The following is a 21,191-nucleotide window of genomic DNA, read 5'->3' on the forward strand; positions in this document are numbered from 1 at the left end:
TGTTGGCTCCAGACACGGAAAGCATCACAAGCTCCGGTCTCTGTAAACTTGTGAACCAGGTTTTCTCACCCTGACCCAGCTAATAAATGTCGCCTGAAAAGGAGAAATGACCGTGAAAATAATCTAACTAACGGAAAGCGATTAGCACAAGGATGCACCTGGAAGACATGAACACCATTTCAGATGTTCTCATCTGAATATAGCAAATTGTCATAACATGCATACATGTGTTATGAACAAGAATGTTACACTGTACCTGGGTAATCCTCAGAGACATGCACTGAATAGGATACACTGTAAATAGAAAAAAAAAGAAACAACAGAATTAATAACAACATTAACTGCTGGCATAACATTTTTTTCCTGCTCCTGTATTATTTTATGTTTATTTATAGGTTCCTGGCAGTTTCCAGGACAGAAGGTAACAGCTGTTTTGATGGCTTTTGAAGTGCCCAGCTAAAAAAAAAAAAAAAATTTTAAAAAAGCATCATGCATATTTTGAAAGCTTACTTTGCTACATCAGCACATCCCGATTTCAACCTTCCTAAAAAGAATATCAAGACTGCATTATATTCACTTTGGAGTAACATTTCACAATATCTGTACCTATGCTTAAAAAACAAAAGTTGCTCTTTGAACACCAGAACCAGAAAATCCCAGTTTTCCCTCCATCTGGTTTCCAGGGTTGACTGCAGACTCAGTAGGAAGGCTGTCTCACTGGCTGGGGCACTTCTGTACCTTCCCGTTAGTCTCAGCAAAGGCTCTGGATGGCTTGGGCTCCTTCCTCTTGTCCAAGCCCCATATTTATAACAGTTGTGGCATTTTGTACCTCTTTGTCAAGCTGAGTTCAAATCAAATTTGAAAGAGCTACAGTCACACTAAAGGGTAGCCTCACTACATGGATTACCTGAATCTGTTTCATCAGAAAACAATCATACAAACACACTGTCCTGGTCCTCCAGCTCAGCCCACATGTGCTTTCCCTACTACCCAGTAGAATCTTCACTAAATTCAGTGCTGAGAGCTGGACAAGTGGGCACGACGGTCTGCTCCATTATCTAACTACCCACCGAGTCCCTCTGATTTTTTTTTTAAGGTTGATGTGCATCTTCACTTTGCATTAAAACCATTCAACTCTGCAGCATGCTGAAAGCTTTCTGTTGTATAATTCATGTTCTTTCCACTTCTAAATTCTATAAATCGTATGTGTCAACTTACACATTTAAATAATACATGGTGTGTGTTCATGTCTGTAGCAAGTTAAGCAGACAGACAAAGGCAGGATTGCACAGTCCTCTTAATAAATTTTGGTATATATTGTACATCATTGAAAATGGATTCAGTGGATCTTTCTAAATTACAGGAATACAGCTTCCATGTAGACTGTGAAATAAACTTATGTATTATTTTTTTCTTTTTCTCTCTCAAGGACTTCCATTAAATGAGCTCCACTTTCACAATCCAATGACTGTAGGAGGCAATCAATATGAAAAAGTAGGTCCCTCACACTTTCTTCTGTAAGTAAGTCAATCTATTACCACACAGTTCTGTTACCTGTTTTTGGACATCATCTATTCTAGTGTAATTCATTTTGTGTATTGTTTGACTAAGAAGCAAGGATGCCTGTTTCTTCAACAGCTGCAAATGTTCACATAAATTGAAGCAGAAAGAGTGTTTATTACAGCTGACAACAGATTTAGCCATACAACTCTTGATAGCCTCAGTCAATCCAGAATTAAATCTCATCACTGTGCAAATTCAACATTTTGTGATTTTTCTCTTTTAATTATTTAAACATTTGGAATAGGCAGTATCTGTATTCCCTCATCTTGGAGCATTTTCCCTAAAGACTTGGGTATTTAAATCTAATGAATCTGTCATGGTATAAAATATCACTATTTTAAATAGGAAAATATTCCAAAATAAGGAAAAGTTATATCTTAGTGCAGTCATGTGTGGAGAACTTTGCCCTGTGGTGCCAAAAAAAACCCCCAACAAAACCAAATCCAAGAAGTTAACTAAGGGCCTGTTCTTACCAAAATCCATCTTCTAGAGGTTGTGTTTGTAACCATGACTTCATCCTTCTACTACCGAAAGAGGTACTTCAGTCTTACTCTTTTAGACTGGCTGCTTGCACATCTCTTTGTTGCCTACAGAATTACTGTGTACGGGTTTGTTTGAGTCTTGTTATATAGGATTATCTTCAAGTGTGGAATTTTATTCCAAGAAAAGAAAAATCTTTCTAGAACTCCATATTCTAACTCAAAACTATCTCAATCCAATTTAAAAACTGCAGAAAAGCAGGGAAATTCCACATAGGTATTAAAAAAAAGTTTTTCATATTGAGAACAAGAACAGGGTCTGAAGAAGTTACAGGATTTTCAACAGTGCAGATATTCAAAACTCAACTGGGTAAGGACCTCAGCAACCTAATCTAACTTCAAAGGTGGACTTGACTTTGAAGTTAACTTTGAGTGGGAGGTGGATCAGGTAATCTGCACAGGTCATCCCCCTCACATGATACTCTATGCATGGATGTGCAGAAACCCTGTGCAAGTGTGTTTCTCTTCCTTCTTCTTCATTAGGTGCTATCTGTGGCAGCAGCAGCTGTGGAGACGTTAAATGGAAACTAATAAGAAAAAAACAATCCTGTAGGTCTTGTGAGATGGAACTAAAATGAAAAGGTTAATGAAGATGCAGGTTAGAAATAGCCTCAAACTAGATCCTGTAATGACTGTCAGCAAATTCAGGGTCTGACCCAGAGCCCACTGAATCCAGCAGTGATCTCACTACTAAAATGAGTATTGTCAGAGAAGAGAAGGGAAAGGTAAAAATCATGTAAAGCAAAACTATTCTGTGATCCTAGTAATAAAAAGTCCCCTTATAGAAAAAAAATTTCTGATGTCACCTCCATCTGAAAAGCATTAACAGAAAATCTATCTGCCAGACCAAAATTAAATGGTAGTATGCTGGAAATAGTAATGGAATCTGATAAGCCTGAGCTGCCACTTCAGAGGAAAGTGTTTAAAGAAGATGTGGCCCAAAGATTAAATAACAAAATCCCTGAAAATGGGATATTAACTTCTAATTAAAATAAACCAGTAGTTTTTATTAGAAACACTACTGACTCAGTTTAGGAACTGAACAAAGTTTAGTCCTTGACTCAGCAGAACTATTAGTTCATTATGCTATTAGTTCGTTAGTTCACCAGGGTGTGTTTCATCTGAAACTCTTTATCTTATTAGTTCCACCCCCACTCCCTCCCCCCAAAAAGCAATGTCTAATTGTCTTCTTTCCATCTAAATTCACATCTTCAGCACATGTTGGGATTTCTGTACAGCCCTCTCTTCAGTGTCTCCAGATCAGTGTACTCTGAGAAGTATTAGTGAAATATTATGCCAGAGACAGCTCTTCTGGGAACAGACTTTTAGATAGCCTATATCTCTCACACATATTTAAACTCATATTTGGGGAGAATAAATGGCTTATTTGAGCCCCCAGAGAGAGGTGGTGGTGCTTTGCTTGGGCTTATAATCTTACATTAGTTATGTGCAGGTTATGGAAGCAAAAAGTAGAAATAAAACTACTGAACAGAACAAAACTTGGTTTTGTGTCTGAGCCTGCCCCTGTGATTGTCACATCACGCTTTGGCACATTTTTCTGCACTCAGGGTAAACTGCTTCCTGCTGACTGGGCACACAATTTGTCAGAAAACATGCTGTACAGGCAAACAAAGGTCTCTTAAGAGGCTCCTGTCCTGCAGCCATCCAAGCACTTTCCCGTGGACTTCAATGAGATTTAGAGAGAGTCCAGAAACACAGGACTGTGATAGCTTACATCACCTTAAACAGCACAGACTTCAGTGAAGATGCAGATGTTCAGCGCCTCTTGGTGTTAAATCCTCTCAGAGCCAAAGAAAGCCTTTACTGAAGCAGCTTTCTCGTTTAAGTACTCAGAAATGCAAGTGGAATTAATTTAGGCCTGGCCCCCACACAGAAGTACAACATGATTATTCCAGTGAGGGATGTGATTTTTCCTTCTGGCAATGCAGTTCCTCTGTACAACCCTACTGCAGTTACAATGCTATAAATACAGCTTATAGCACTATAATTTATTTCCATTCCCATAAACACATTCTAACCAGCCAACCATCGTCCTTGCTCGTTCAGTTGTATTCCTTTAGCTACACGAACATAGTTAAACTCTTGGGTGTAAACAAAGCCTCAATGATGGTGTTATTTCTGTTTTACTCAGCACAGACCCTCTGCAGAAGGCATCCCACAGCACATATTTTTCTCAACCCTTAAGCTCAGAACAAGCTTCATACTAGGAATGGCCTAGCAAAATTTTTGTTATTTAACAAAGTTAAGCACCTTATGAGAAATTAGTGAGAGCTGTCGTATTTCACTGTGTATGAGTTTTTAATGTAAACTTCTTATTGCTTGAAATAATATTAATATGTAGATCCACAACCTTAGCTTAGTAACAATTCTACTCACAGTGGACTCCTTGCAAGCATTTTCCAATGTGTTTTAACTATAACTGTTCCTTCTTCAGAAAGATTATCCTGCAAAGGTCCATCTGCATTTGAGAACTAATTCATCAACTAGATGGGGATCCACCACATATTTGCTTATTTTCAGATTAATCTGTCCCAATTTGATACAGAACAAGCAGATTCACCTGCATTTGACATTACTATAATTTCTCAAAGATAGTTAAAAAGGAGTCCAGAGTGCAAACTGATTATACTACCCAGCAAAACATTACCCCAGAATTGAAGCTCCAGGGCAGAGAAAAAAAAATTCATTAAGACTGAAGAAGGCAGCAATGCAAAAGTTACTGTGACAAAGCACATTCATAAAAAGGAAAACCATCCTCATCTCTTTACATCAATTTGTAAGATTGTTTCCCGTGCCTTGAACTGCAGTTTTTACCTATCACAGTACAAACCCCATGATCAGACATGCATCCTGAAGACACAACAGTGACGCTGGAGCTGGAATGTATGACGTATCTTCCCATCAAATTCATGTTATCTCAACTCTGTGCCACCTGTAGTTTCTCCATAGGAAAGAAATCCTTTAAGCTGAATCTCCAGCTGTTTTGCACAGCAGGAACACCGTGAAGCATCTGGTGCAAGTCTAAGATTTATGTCTATGGAACGGTTATGACAACTCAACCAGCTCTGTCCCATGGCAACAGCTGACTTACTGCCTTATTAAGTGTGGAAATTGTGATCTAGTTTCTATTCCAGTTTTAGCTGTCTCTACTAGAGCCAGAGCTCCATGTGCTAATGTTGTAGCTGGCAAATTTGCTCAGGAAAGGAAACAAGATTTTTTGTCTTGTGGAATCTTATGGTCATCTAATGCCGATCTATAACAACATAGAAAAGAGTAAATAGGATTTTCTCAATCTTAATGCACCAGGAGATACAGAATTCAGAATAGATTATATAAATTTATTTATATAAATTTATTTATATAAATCCCAGATCTAGCTTATCAATAAAGTATTATACCTGAAGAAAAATACTAACACTTAGCAAAGTAAAGTAAGCTATAGAAAACACGTAAGATTGAATGCTACTGTGGTATTGATTATATGCCAGGGTCAACTTTTGAACAAGACAGTGAGCTGAAGAAAAGATTAGTGAAACCTTGACAAGAAAAATAAAATGATACTGGTGAAAACTTTGGGCTGAAGGGCCTTTCTAGTGACCTGTGTAATATTTCTGAAAGCACAGTATGATACAGACCTGATGTTTTTACTCTCTTCTAGGTGAGGCAGTAAGAAGCAATAAGGTTGTATTGAACAGATGCAACTGAAATTGTATTCTTTTACCAATTTCTAGGTATCAACTCTCAAAATTACTACCGATCTTGAGTATCTACACATAACATGCCACAGCAGCACAACATGAATGTCCCCTAATTAAACAGAAAATATTCCTACTCCCATCTTCAATCCTTTGTTTCCTTGTCTTTGAAAATGCTTCCAAATTCTTCAATGGATTCATATTACTTTCACAGTCTTAACCTCCTCTTCTACTGCAGGAAGACCACCATTTGATCCTGAAGCCAGACTCTTCATACCGTTTTACTTCTGACTTCCTCAAATAAACAAAATTGGTTCCAAAAGGATTCCACCACAAACATAGGCCACTCTCTTTTCTAGTAACTGGTCCGACATCCAGTTTGAAACTAATGGCTTGGCAATAAATAATATCACAAATACAGGGTGAAAATTATGATTTTCAGAAGATACTGTGTGGGATCCCATCCAAACAAAACTTTCGTATTGCATTCTTGAAACACCTGGCCTTTGAACAAGTGCCTTAGGAATTGGTAGGAGAAGGCATTTAGGTATTGGCCAGCTAAAAAACTAAGAAGTAAGCTATTTACACAAAAAATTTTGAATATTTAACAAGAAAAAAAAATTATTTTTTTTTTTTAGTTGGCCTTATTTGAATTAGGAAATTCTCTGAAGAGAATTACAAGTCAAAACTAATAGTTAAACACACTGCAAAATGCTTCAATGTCAAGTCTTTCTTCCAATTTGTACAAAGATGACATGCATACAAATAACAGCAGAAGAGACCCAGCAGCCATAAGCAGCAATTTTCTATGGCAAAAAGATCTCTTCTGCTTAATGGACACTGCCAAAAGACGAGCCTTCCAAAGTCACAGCCTGGAGACAACCATTTTGTTCTATGCTGAAAACAGAACAAAATAACTCTAAAAGCAATTTTTAAAAAGGCAAAAATTACCACTGTGTTACTTACAGCTAGGACAAAGAAACTTAATGCAAACTCTCCTTTTAGTGTTCAACAGCCACAACCATAAGTGAAAGATAAATGTTAGGTTTTTTGATAATTTATGAATCAGTGAATTAGCAAAATACTTAATCACTTGGTATGTATGACTACTGTGTTAGAAACACTTCATTACATTTCAGTGGAGCTCTTAAAACAATGCAATTTCTCTACAGGAAAAATAATCTTGTTCTTCCACTCTGGAGCTTTTGAAAGGTTCCATCCCACCCAGTACACATCAGCTGAGCATGTGCTCCATTGAAGCTCATATTCAGAAATATACGTAAAACTATAGCAGCATTACGAGTTTTCTTATCAAGTAATTTTTGTAATCAACTACTGCTAGCATTCACAATGTCTTTAGTAAAAAATATGGAGACTTTAAAAATGTATTTATAAATGTACATGTATACTAATATAACACACATTTTATTGTATTGCAAATCACATCAATGAGTGAAGTAAATACTATCTATCTGCCAACACAAATCAGCAAGTCCTGCATTCCATTCATGCATGATACCTTTACAATAGAGTTCCAGTAATGTGACAAAAACATAAATGGAACTGAAAAAAGTTCCAGTTGCGTAAAACACTAACCACAAAATGACGTGCATCTCCAAACAGACGGACAGACGAACAGTAGTTAGAATCATATGAGTTAGAAATACAGAAGATAGCACATCACATGACGTGGTTCTGAAAATAAAAGTTTGCATAAGGCTTTTTAAAATGCAAGTAAGTATATAGGCTTTTTGCTCTTTCACACAGTGAAATAACTATTGAAGCACAGGACTTGTGCTTTTTTTTAAGCAATGAAATAACAACTGATGTCATGAAATAAAATAACAATTACTGAAAAATAACCTTATTATCTTCTGGAAAAGAGAATTAGAAGTCTCCACAAATGAGACAAAAATTAAAAGGAGGTGGACCTAAGTTTTCATGCACATATTAGCACAGCTATGGAAAATGTGACTGTTAATCAAGGACAGCAAGAATAATCTAACTATATTAAAATTTATTTTCTTTTCTGTTACAGAATTTAGAACTTGAATTAAATCCCACTGAAGTCCAAGGGAGACTTTAGTACTGGACAAAGAAGATTACAGACAAGTTGCTCAGAAAATACAAGACTTCTGGCCCTTGCCACACTCCTGGTATTTCTAGAAACACGTACTTAATCACTTTTCCTAATAATTTCAAGATGTATTCCAAAGGGTGTAAATTTTAGTAAGCACTTTATATATATATATATATGTGTGTGTGTGTGTGTGTGTGTGTATATACACACACACATATTTGCAGCTTTCTATACAACTGAACTGTGAACGATTTCACATCCATGCTATTTTCTGGATTCCTGATTCAGTCAAGCTTCATGGATTTCTAAACAGCTTTTGAAGGACCCTTTAAAATGTTTTGAATGTGCGTGTCTGCATCTCAGCAATTTGTTTTCAGATATACAGGCCACCTTAAATCTCCTTCTGAAACACATAAGTTAAATGAGTTTCTGTATCCCAGTATCAGTCACAGCTATTTTTTGCTGCTAGATAGAGCCAGGTGCTTGCAAAAAATTGAAATTTGTGCACACACTCCTTTCACTACAGATCAAAGCTCCCCATGGTACACCAGCAATTATACAGAATAGAATAACAAGTGACTCTGAGTAATCTTTTCCTCTGGATGTTGAAGAATGCACGTGTGTGATGACATATGAAAAGTCCCAGGCACAGCTATTGATAACAAATTAGAACCATTCCAAAGAGAGATGAGCAGTGTGAATGCGTCAAAAATGGCATTGCTTTAATTTCTTGATATAACCTGGAGGAACAGAGGTGCTGAGTTAAAAGTTGTATGTTTGCATTTGTCACTAAGAATAATTGAGCTACTGGTCCTTTCACATAACGAAAGTGCATCTGAATCAAATGGTGAATGTTATTCATAAAATCCTGCTTGATTTAGAATATTATTCAAATAAAGGGGATACAGAAGACTGCAGCTCAACCATTTCCCTTTTGCAAAGCATCCAATGAAAAAGGCATGGCAACTTCTAGTAAATGCACTGAAGTCTACAAGATTAATCATCACTCCAACAAATACAAGAGCACTCCTAAAAATAAAAACAGTACTTATGAAATAAGCAAATCAGGGACAACTGGGGGGGAAAAAAAGTGCGTGCTGTGTGTCATTCTAGAAAGAGTTACATCAAAATATGGCTACGTGTGCAAAGCCAGGTTGTTCACAGACTATATCAGAACCAGACCATTTCACCCAGAACTAAAGGTGCTTCTTGCAGTCATCCTATCTGAGCAGGTCCAGCTCCCTCCCCTTGACATGGATACTCTTAAACCTCTCTGCTATGCTCTTCCTTCTCTCCACTGATTTGAATTCTCCCTCCTTCCTCCCCATTAGCTTTCATCCTGTATCAGTCTTCCCCAGGACACACAGTGCAAAACAAACTCGGGACAGTAATCTCTTGACCCAGCTCAGCTGCCACCAGAGCAGCCTATATGATTATAGCCTTTGGACACCTCATTTCCAGGGCTGGGCCCATCTTCTTCCACTATGTGTTTTCTACAGTTTCTTTTTTTTTTTTTTTTTAAGAAGAAAGTTTTTCCTCTCTTCAGCTTCTTTCTTTTCATTTTGGAGCCTTGCTGTCAGAAGCAACCATAATAAGTTCCTTTTGGAGACAGTCAAGAATTATCTTAAAGTCGCAAGGTTTTGGTCCACATTGTTGCTATCGGAAGGCTGTTCTGAGGCTCTTGTGGCTGTAATTCTAGTAACTCAGCTTTCAATTCTGATCAATTGAATGGAAATCCCTTGTCCAACCCCTGTACAAAACCTCTGTATTATGATCTTTCAAAACAAAAATAAAAGGACACAAAACAAAACAACCATGATCCCAAGGCAGAGACACAAGGCAAACTGCAAACCGAACAGTTACAGGGATCCAAGCAACAGAGGAGAGCGTCTTGTCAGAGGAAGTTGTACCTTATCATTTTAGCAGATACTTCCAGCATCCTACTGATCATTACAAACAAAAATAAAGACCATATAAATCCCTGGAGACATTCACTGTTTAACTTCATCGTGTCCCTAACAAGTGGAATGGCTCCTTTCCTTTACATGCAGTGTTCAGCAACAGAGAAAACCCCGCAGTATCCTTCTTAGACCACTCTAGACATTCATTAATTAGTTGGCATTTTGCTTGTTTATCTAATGAGGTGTGTGACAGCCACTGCTGTGCAGGGAAAAAGTAACAGATTTAAATACTCTTTCTCCTCAGTTCTTTGAGGTATCTCACAGAATTCAATTTTTTCCCTTCCTCCTGCCCTCCTCTCTCCTCAAATAAAGTCCTTAATACTTCTTGGTATAGCTGAAATACTGTATTTATGGACTAAAACTATTTTTTCTATAAGTTCCATGCATACAGCTTCCATTAACATCAGTACAAACTCAATATATAACTTCTAAATACAGAATTTTAACATCAAATTATTGCATTTAGGAATATTCTAAACTAAAATTGCATATTCTTGCACACAATCAACGTAACACGTTCCCATAGGGTAAGATTTTCAATAGATGTTACCTATGAAACTGCCCAATCCAGTATATTCATGCCCATATAATCCATTAACATAATTCAGGACCACTGGCATACATACAGTCATTCATGTATTGCTTTCAAGTAAACACAGTCTCCTGGTCAAGTTAGTAACGTGGTGTCCGGCACCTCTGAAAATTGCTAATTATGATATACCACAGACCCATATCTTGCACATATTTTAATCCAAGGTGACAATCACTGTTCCTGACTTCTGTGCCACACAGCTGCAAGGATTGCTTGCAAACCTGAGGGCTTGGCTTATCCTGATGTCCCATTACATTAACATAGTCAAAACCACACCATTTTCTTTGATTAGGGACACAAAAGGAGGTGCTATGCTGCTATTCACAATGCTGGCAGGCTTTGCCTCCTCAGCCCAAAAGACCCAAGAATCACAGTGGTGTGAGGGACAACATGAAGCACGCGAGTGGCTTAAACTCCCACCCCTGGGGCCTCACTGGTATACCTGTAACATCTCTGCCACTATACCACAGTCATGAACAGCATTCACAAACAGCAAATAAAATGGAAAATTTGGTATGAGATGACAACAAGAAAAGACGATCTTTTTTTTTTCCTTTCTTTTCAGATATGACAGTTTTGGTCTAAGGGCACAGGTACACTTCAAATACAACATTCAGCCCTGGGTGTTCTTAGCATTAGAAAGATGCCAGTAAATTGGGGGGAGTACAGGAATCATCAAGAAACAATCAGCAACCTAGCAAAACAGGCTGGTGGGCAAAAAAAAGTAAATGGGTTCAGACAGCTAGGTATATAGAGTATGGCAAATCAATGAGCAAGTGTGGAAGGAAATGTGATGACTGCTGAGACATGTTTTCCAGAGTGCAAACATGAAGATGGGTATCATATTTACATGATGGCCCAAGAGAAAATGGCAAGCCATATTCATGTGAAATTAGAGGAAACAGTATAACTTAGCTGAAATTGGAAATGGAAAATGCCATTAAACAGTGAATTAGTCTCCCAGGGAAGGGTTAGGGCTACTCATATAGCCATCTAAAGTATGGATGGAAAAGGAGCTTAAATAAAATTAATGGGAAAAAATTTGCATTGGCCAGGTTACTAACAAATATGTTTCCCATTGCTAGTTTCAATGAGTTATGAACGAGTAAAACGTCACTTGCCTTTTTCACTAGTAGCTGGGAGAACAAAATTGTAGGCTGAATATGACATTGATGACTTCTCAATGTGACTCATGGAAAAAAAATTCAAAGCATACCCTTCTACTGTATTTCAATAGTGTGCAGAAATTATAGCAGCAGGGAATTTCAGTTCAAGTGCTTTTTATGCATTTGAACTGGCAGCATTGGCTAAGGTCTGAAACAGTTCTTCCACAAACTTCTCATGAATTTTAGCTGTTCCTGAATATCACACATTCTGATTTCTTCTTCATGACAGAATGCAATAGGAAGCATACTGCGCTATTTTTTTTTTTTTGCATTTAGGCATATTTAGTAACAGTCAATCTAATAAGGAACAATTTCTAAATATATGGGCTGTTCTTGGGCCGAAGAATGCTTCTAGGTACATGATTGCTCACAGAATATTAATTTCATATTATAGTAAGACAACCGTACCTGATTATAATCTGGCAGACACTCCTACAGAAAATGCTAAACAAACTATAGAACAAATAACAAAAGATAATTTTAGCATCCTACTCCAACATGTACTTAGATTTTGAATACCATTTTAATTTGTAAAGATACAATTAAAAAATCCCTCCACTAGTCTTAATTAGATCCCTGTCTTCTCAAAAAACTAATTACATGTCAGAGGAAGAACTGGCTTAGGAAGCCCCTGTATTCTTGCAAAGGCAGAGGTAGTTCTATTCCCAGCTGTGTTACAGTGACTTGTATGCCTCCAAGCAAGAAAAAATGCACACATTTTCAAGGTGATCAGTAACTACAAAGCTTTCTAGACACTGATTTACCTTTCATGTGTGCTGAACCTCTACATCTCCAACAGAAATCGGTGGGAACCATCAGCAGTTTTGAAAAATAAGGCCTTATTGTCCAGATTTAAAAAAATAATTAGGCAATAATAATTGTGCAGAAATGGCAGTTAGACACCTAAACCGTGTATATTCTCTTGAAAATCCCATCAGTACATATCGACCATTTTAGATAATTCACTGTTCTCACAAAGGTATAAAAATGTCCATTTTATCATGGATTTCTACAGAAATTTAGGTATCTTAAAAGGGATTTGGCTACCTTAGCATCTTTTATGAGGCCAGCATGTAAAAACCTTTGAACCACTGGTAAAATAAGACTCATGATAAGGTACTCAAAATTGTTGCATACTTTTCAAAATACACAATGAAATCCTGGCCCCATTAAATTAAATAAGGCAAAATTCTCACTGACTTTAGAAAAAAGTGAAGGTTTACCCTTATCTCAGCTTCTTCAGCAAATTTGCAATAAAAAAAAAATCAGAGATGATGTCATCCCTTCATCCCTTCCTTACTTCTTGCTGTGTCTGTACAGTTTAGCACATTGAGCCACCAAAATTATCACCAAATTTGGAAAGCATCCTTAAGATGGGGAATGACCTGTAAGTGATAAGTTTTGTAATCAGACATTCTATTATTATTTCCAGTAAGTCTACAGGATGAAGACCATGTGAACATGGCCAGAAACTTCAGTCTTCTGCTGATGTGAGATTAAAAATAGTAAGTCTTTCACTAATGCAGAGCTCTTAATCTGAAGATCTCCTCAGAGCCTTTAATAAAGCCTTTAATAAAGACAGAGCTACATAAAGAAAAACGAGATGGTATAAAGAGAACAAAAATAATTAACCTATAGAATGACAGAAAAAAGGCTCAAACACCAAAGAATAACTCCACCCTTCTTGATGTCTGACTGACATCACATCCACTGGCAGTGACTTGAAGACCTGTTCAGCCAGCAGTGCCCCAGGCTGCACAGAAAGCATCAATGGAAGCTGTAATGCAGCTGCAAGTGCTTGTCACCTGTTTATTGAGGACATTGTACAGAGGAACCTAAATATAGAGATTAAAAAATCTGATTCAGACATCTACATCTTAAAATCTAGGCCAGTTTTACCAAGATCCAAACTCTCTTCTCAGGCATGTCAGGATACATAAAACATACACTGGGTAACTGAACTGCAAGTAGTTCAAAGTAGGCAGAGTCAAAATAACGTAAATATGAACTCTTGGGAAGATTTTTGGGTGCATACATTGCATTTTCATGTCCTCAAAAAAATTCCCCTGAAAAACTTACCAGCAGACATGGGTCAAACTTCTCACCTGCTCACACAATTATATATCATCAGAGGCATCAGTGATTGGAGTCATGCGAGCATCTCAATCAATAAACGCCCCCATTTCTTTCACAGCCCCCTCGGGTGCTACGGGGCTATTGCAGAGGCTGCTCCTCCAGAACAGAAAACCAGGAGCTTGGTGGCAGAGTGATTATAGTTCACTCTGGTCTGAAAGGTCACTCACTTTCTATCATCTGACAGCGTCATTAAGCCCAAGACAAGTGGGATAACTGTTCAAAATTACTGCCTGGGGTGAAATGGAATAGTAAAGCCCTATCACTTATTTGCACCAGAGAAATTAAAAGGAAAAATAGCAGTCTCTTTTTACACCAGGACACATATAGCAGAGGGCCTGAAAAATATAGCAAGATTTTACTGCTTAACAAATACTTACAGTGATATATTAAGGCACAGAAATTATTACTGTGGGAAGTCTGTGATGTATTAACGAAAACACATTTGAAAAGGTTCATCGTATTTTTAAATTACACTAGACTGTGTGTGCTCTGGCCTGGCGAGGGCCCAGCCACCTCCCAGGGTGCGCTGCGTTCTCAGCTCCTGCTGAGGCGGCTATGGGAGCAGAGGATGCTTAGCACTTCGCAGGATAGGGCCATCAGTGCTCAAAGGAAAATCTAACCTAAATTTAACCTAAATGACCCAATCACAGCAAGCAGCTTTAATTAACAACATTTAAAAAGAATGTGGTTAGTGAGGAAAGCAAACAGATTTCAAGCTTTTAAAAAAAAACCCCAAAAAATAAGAAACCAACACCACACAACAACTTAGCACTGACTATTTCACCTCCCACGTTACTCAGCAGCAAAACTCTGGCTGAGTTGAAGGAAACAGAAATAAGCCTCTCTTCCCCCCCGCCCCCCCAACTTCTCTAGTTGGTGGATCACCGGAAAAGATACCCATCGCTCCTGTTCTTGTCTGCACTCTCTGCAGGCCTCAACACATGTGGAAACACCATCAACAGTGCTGGGACAATGCCTTGGTGGGAAAGCCAATGACAGCCCTCCTGCTTTATAGGTGGGAAACAAGTACCCAGGAATGACACTGAACTGTTTCAGCTCACATGGATAGTGGCAGATAATAACAGATCTTTTCTATCACAGGCACCAGCTGGAAGACTATCCTTTCTTATATAAAGTTCTTCAATGCTGGCAAAACTATTGTTATCCACAGGATATGAGTCTTTCACATTGATTGACTCCTACCAAATACAGGTATTTTCAATCCTAATAGAAGGTTTAGAGTTGACTGAGTTTTCGCTAAATTTTTTTCAAGTAATCAGACACATATAATCAAAATGTTACATCTACTACCTCCTAATTTAGCTAGGTATATCCAACTGTGAATACGTTGTGCAGTGAAATTCCAACTAGTATGGACAACACAACTTTGCTGCTCTGCAACCTGCAAAACCTGACACTTCCCTTTTTGAGATAACAAAGTAGAAGGGCTTACATGAAGGCGACTGCCATGCATTTAACTGCTATGCATTTTCAATAAAATAAAGATTTTGAGTTTTACTTTTGGAACACCCACTATACATTTTTACCAAACTTCCACCAAACATAGTCACAGCAGCTGGCTATTTAATTGCCACTGCTCCCCAGAGCAAGGGGATTTTACTGACCTCACATTTGCTAAACTGTCTACAAATAGAATTAGATGAGAAGTAATCATCAGTTTAAATTGTTAAAAGATTGAAAATTTTACTAACATTATGTTCTGTAAGTAGTATAGGAGGCAGTGGGAACAAGAGGTAATTCCTCTGGGAATAAGAGGTTTAGCTGTACCTCTTATAATTAGGAAAATGCATTTATAGAAGACTTTACTAAGCATGAGCACTCTTGCACAGTCCTACCAAAAGGACCAGTCCTGTTGTCCCCGTAAGCTTTATAGCAGAGGCAAAACCAATACAGAGCTCACAAATACAGCAATGCTATAGAAAACTAGTAAGCAAAATTGGAAGAAAAAACATACACAGCCAGTTAAGTGACTTTAATTTACAGACAAATACTCTACTTATAGATTTTCTTTGGGTTTTTTTTAAACATTCTTTGCAACATGGATCGCATTGAAATATGAGAAAGAAAACTGCTCTTGTATGATATACTTCACTAATGAATCCTAGCTTTAATGAGGAATTACCATAATGCAAATTCAATCTCTTAAACAATTTGTCGTCCGTCACCTTCTGTGAATTCACCATGTCATTCTAACATAATGAACATCATCATAATGCGCACTATACCCTTCCAACATCAAAACCACTTGCCTCCCAAAATGGCAATTACAAAAAAATGAAATTACAGAGAAATAACATTTTGTTTGTTTGATTTGTTTTAAAAATAAAAAGCAGATCCTGCAGGACACTGCATCCACTACTGAGTAAGTGTGAAAAGAAGCTAATTTAATTTGATGTACTACATTTACCTTATTAGATCAGGAGAGAAATGGAAATGCAGCAGCGTACCATAAATGTGCCTAATAAAGTAGGCAAACATAGGCATCAACAGCTTACACAATGCATTTCCAGTGAGCTATATTTGTTTTCATCAAAGTATTTGTGTAAGCAGAAACTACAGTCTAAATCTAAATCTGAAAACGAAAACAAAAAGGGTACAGCTCATTCAGACAACTAGAGGTCTAGGCATGTAAACTGTTTAATTTAGGAGTCTATTCTTCTTCTCAAGGTCATGCAATCCTCCATTGACCTCAATGGATTTTACACCCTGAGAAAAACAGAATTCTATGTCAAAGGTTGTTTGTGTTTGCCTCTCCTTTTACACCCTCTTATTTCAAATCCACAGGCACAAATGAACCTCCTTTCCTTAAGCAAGAACTGAAAAAAACATACCAGCCCCAGAAGTGGGCAGGGGAAGAGAGGGGCAAGGAGAAGGTATGCTTTAAGCCAAAGAATATGTGGGACCAAAAACATGAGTAGGGCAATGTGAACTGGAAATGCTTAGCAATTATGTTTCTAAACTGAACTGCTCCTAAAGCCAACGGGAGCCCCGACATCCATTTCCACAGGGAAAAATTGCATCTGTGTGGTTACAAAGCTTCATCGGGGATCAGTCAAGAAGAGGTTTGAGTAAGTGGGCATCCAGTATGAGAGATGCAAGTGAACTGGCTGCTTTATGATCCATTAAGAGATCTAGCCATATAGGAGAAAAAAAAGGAGAAAAAATTATAATTTGCCCAAATCAGTTTGCACTCAAATCATACTTGATTTAAATAAACAGACACAAGAGTTCAAGGAGTTCAGCTCTGCCTGGGCACAAACGAAACTAGTGCAAACTGGTTTATTAATAGACAGTTAAAACCATCCGGAAACGGCCTGATGAGTCAGTACGACTCAGCAGCTGAGGGAGATCTCCACAGCTTTCACACATGATGGGCGCCTGTGACAACAAGGCCTACAGCTGAAGCCACCAGTGGCAGCACGCAGCTCTCTGGACCTGATGGTGGGAAGTGCTCAACAGCTGTAATGGACACAGGGGTGCTTGGCACTTCACTTAGGTTGCTGGCAGGTTAGGTGGTCATCTCCACATGCTGTCGCACCAGGCAGTGAAGGAACCCCAACAGCCTGATCCGAGCAAGGGAGCCGCAGGGGAGCTGGGGCTGACCCAGAGACTTATTGGCTCCATGGGCTGGGGCTGCCACCCAACGTGGGGGGCAATGGGAGAGGTTCCCTGCAGCATCCTGCAGGCTGAGTGGTCACTGCCAGGGGGCATGGGACACTTTATGAGGTGCCTGGGAAGAGTCCTTGGGAACCGCCCAAGACTCAAAGCTGGGAAGGACCAAAGGTGGGCAAAGGTGGTCTGGAGGGGAACAAGCAAGGGAAAACAGAGGGACAAGGGGTATAAAAGAGGCTGGTCCTGTGTCAACAGGTCAGTATGCCTTGTCTGGCCATGCCCTGTGCTGGCTAAGCAAGGGCTGGCCTCTCACAAGCACCAAGATCAAATAGCAGGTGAGCATGATAGCAGGCTGGGGCAGAGGGGGCTATATATATAATATATGCATATTGTGCCTACTGGGGACACATGCTCAACCTTGCTACCAGCCGGACTTGGGGAAACAGAGCTGTGGCAGCCTCACCTCTGGCAGGCTACCAGGGTTGGCAGCTCCTGGCAGATACCATCTTTGTGGTGGATTTACACAACCAATTGTCAACTCCTCATTTGATATCCAAATAGGAAGAACTATATACCCACCAAAGTACAGTTGAGAATATCCTAACTACTCCTCACAGCTCACAAACTTCCAAAGATCAGTTATCATGGGACAATATAGAAAGCTTTCCAGATGCAAACTTCATATCTGAGAGTAAATACTAACAAATCTAATAAACAGTGTAGTAATACACCTTTAAAGCTGTAATAAATGTTCTACACTTCTACTGGGGAAAAAAAAAAATCAACTCAAAAGTCACATTGGCTTGCCAGAAAACAAGTTTGGGGTGATGAATACTGGTTTGTGGTTGTAGACTTGTAGCTTTATACCCAGCTGAGCCATCAGTGCCTTTGAACAGCTGAGACTGATGAAAGTGTGGCCCAGTGAAAACAAACCAGGATGAGATCTGAGCTTTGCACCTGGCAACTGATGAACTCCTTTACATGGCTTTGAGCCTCCTGCTTCCTCTTCCCCTTCTGCAAAATGCTTTGAAAACTACAGATGAAAAGCCCATGTTTATTGCACATTATATTGAAGCCTGATACTCTGAAATAAGATACAAAGTAAAAGTAAATTAGTGGCCAAGTTCTCAGATGGTAAACAGCAGCATTCCCCACATCCCAGCTAATTTTCTCTGGTAAACCAAGAGGCTACCTCACGGATCAGTTCTTACTATTCACCTGTGACAGGAAACTTCTCAAAAACTGCTTGCAAAGCTGTGACCTCCAAAATCAACTAACGTCCCTGGCCACATCCGACAGAGCCGAGGCGAAGCCGGCAAGCAAGCCTTGTCCTGGCCAGACCCACCATGCCACCATGGGGCTGTGCTAGCAAAAGGGACAATCAATCTGTGCTGCGGATTTGCCCCAGTTTCTCCCAATCAATATGTGCTGCGGATAGCCCGGCAGCTCGTCACAGCCCTCATGTCGGCCATGTCATACAACTGCCACAGCAGGCGCCGTGTCGGAGCTGCTTGTGAATTCTGGGCAGCTGACGTTGGCCACTTCTTGCTGTGCCTACCGAGCAATTCCAAAGAAAATAAGATCTGTATAAGGGGATGCAAGCAGGAACAGACCTTTTGACTGGTAAATCAATTGACACACAGTTTGTCTGAAGATCAATGTTTCTCTAATGTCTGTTGCAAAGTAAAAATAACTTTTCTTGATGACTCATTTTCCACACTAAAGAACATCCGTGGGTGGGAGAACAGAGATGAAGCAATTCTATTTTTTTCCTCCTGTCACTATTGTAGCAGCTCTAAACTCCAGCATGAAATAGAAATGAAGCACTTCCAAGATGTTTCCAGCAAGTGAACTGAACAGCACTGCTTTGTTACCTCTTTTGTCATCATTTTTATCGAGATGCATACTATTTTCAAATTATTTCGGCACTGTTATGGTCACCCTCAGAATATGACCTTCCAAACACAGAGGCAGAAGTGGAGATTTTATTGCATAACTACTGGAATGTGTGGTACGTTATTTGCAAAAACTTCTTTGCTGTTAGTGTTGTCAGTCCAGTCATGCTTTAGTTAAGTTAGGACCAGAGTCCCTATGAATTTAATAAGAACATATTTATCCCACAGGATTAGACTAAACAACGGGCTCTCAGAGTAAGGAGCACCTCAGAAAACCTCTGCTACACTGCTGGACTCTGAAACTCTACAGAGGCAAGGGCTTCCTCCTGTCCCAGTGTCCCCCTATTACGCTACGCTTCAAGTAGAGATGATACATCATCCCTTTTGTTCCAGATGGGGGAAGGCGTGGGATACTGACACCTAGTATCAGGACAAGTAGGTGATCCCAGCATCCTCCTAGGGAAGGAACAATTTTTATACACTCAGAAGCGGGGCAGAAAACAGCCCACAGCTTCTGAACCAACGTGCCCAAAACAGAAACAGCAGGAAGTGTGGGAACACTCATCATGAAAGGAGATTTCCTCGCCTCCTCCTCCTTCCCTTGAGCAAGCTGACTCACGGTTTCTCAGCAGTACAGGCAGAGTCTTTCCCAGCAATGGCAAAGCACCCATCGTGGAGCAGCAGTAATGAAACTCCAATGGGCTGAAAGGGTATGACAGAAAAATGGAGTTTTTTTGAAAGGTAGGGGGCTAGGAGGAGCCAGGTTCAAGGCAGATCAGAAAGCTCTCATCAGGCAGTAAAAAGCACAGGGCACCTCTTGCCCTCCAGTATCCCACCCTGCTCCCATACACCTCAAGTATGCAGCACTCCTCCAGCAGAACTCAAAAGCGCCACGCTGCATCCTGTGCTCCGAGCATCCCTTCTGCCCTCATCCACGTGTGCCTCCCTGCCTGCTGCGGCAGGGAGAGGATGAGGCCGGATGAGGGGAAGGCCAGTATGCTTTGTTCCTTGCCATCGTGGAAGAAGAAATTATTCTGGGTGGGGAAGGAGGCAAAGGAACTCTATCCGCACAGGAGGCCATCCAAATGCAGATTACCCCAACAGGTCGTACGCTTTGTACATAAACGTAAATCAAGAGTTGTCTTGTCCTTAGCTTAAGAGGGAAGACATTTACGCTCATTTTCAGTGAAATATGAATATATATTAATCTAAACTCAAGTGCCTCTCATTATTTTGAGACCATTTTCTCTAACGCTTTGCTGTGTTGCAAAAGTTGTTACTTTATAGAGTTGACTGCGGTGATTCAGGAATTCCTTCCTGTGCTCTTATCTGACTTGCTAGATAAACTTATTTATTTATTCAGGTTTAAACATTACACAGTGCAGGTCCACGCTCTGTTAAAACCATTGAAAATGCATGTGTCCAGTTAAACCTGTCCAATAACAAATATTTGACATGGTTCACAGAGCCCTATCTGAGACAGTACAATCTTGCAGGCTGACTTTATTTTACATTTGTAAGAGGAAAGGATCAAGGTTTGCTCATACAAAGACAGAGGACAGGTGCTTTCAGGCAGAGACAAAAATATGCACAAGCAACCACAGGTATACCCAGAAGAGTAGTGCTTTCAGAGAGCATTTGTGCAAGCAGCCCTAAAGACATAGACAGAATGATCAGTCTCCTCTGTGTATGAACTCCTCAACCCAGCAGCTGCTGATCTGAGAGCAGATCTGAAGATGCCTTTTCACTCTCTTCATCTCTCAAGTCAGTACCAAATACACATCTACAGATTTATTTCCCAGATTTCCCAACTTGAGAGTAATGCTGGCTCTTTTTACTGACCACAGACCCAAAGGTGGGTAACACTAAATGGATTCACTCATATTTGTAAAATATGATGAAGAAACAAA

At 39.4% G+C, this 21,191-nt stretch overlaps 1 protein-coding gene across 1 annotated transcript in view; it reads right to left on the reverse strand.

Moving 5' to 3' along the window:
* PARP8 (poly(ADP-ribose) polymerase family member 8) overlaps positions 1-21,191 on the reverse strand; it is a 120,758-nt gene that overhangs the window by 65,762 nt on the left and 33,805 nt on the right. The window contains exon 3 of the mRNA XM_075739557.1: positions 257-294. Coding sequence (XP_075595672.1) covers positions 257-294 — 38 coding nt within the window. The remainder of the gene's footprint in view (positions 1-256; positions 295-21,191) is intronic.

This window comes from Balearica regulorum, chromosome Z (genome assembly GCF_011004875.1).
Source record: "Balearica regulorum gibbericeps isolate bBalReg1 chromosome Z, bBalReg1.pri, whole genome shotgun sequence".
Taxonomy (NCBI): Eukaryota; Metazoa; Chordata; class Aves; order Gruiformes; family Gruidae; genus Balearica; species Balearica regulorum.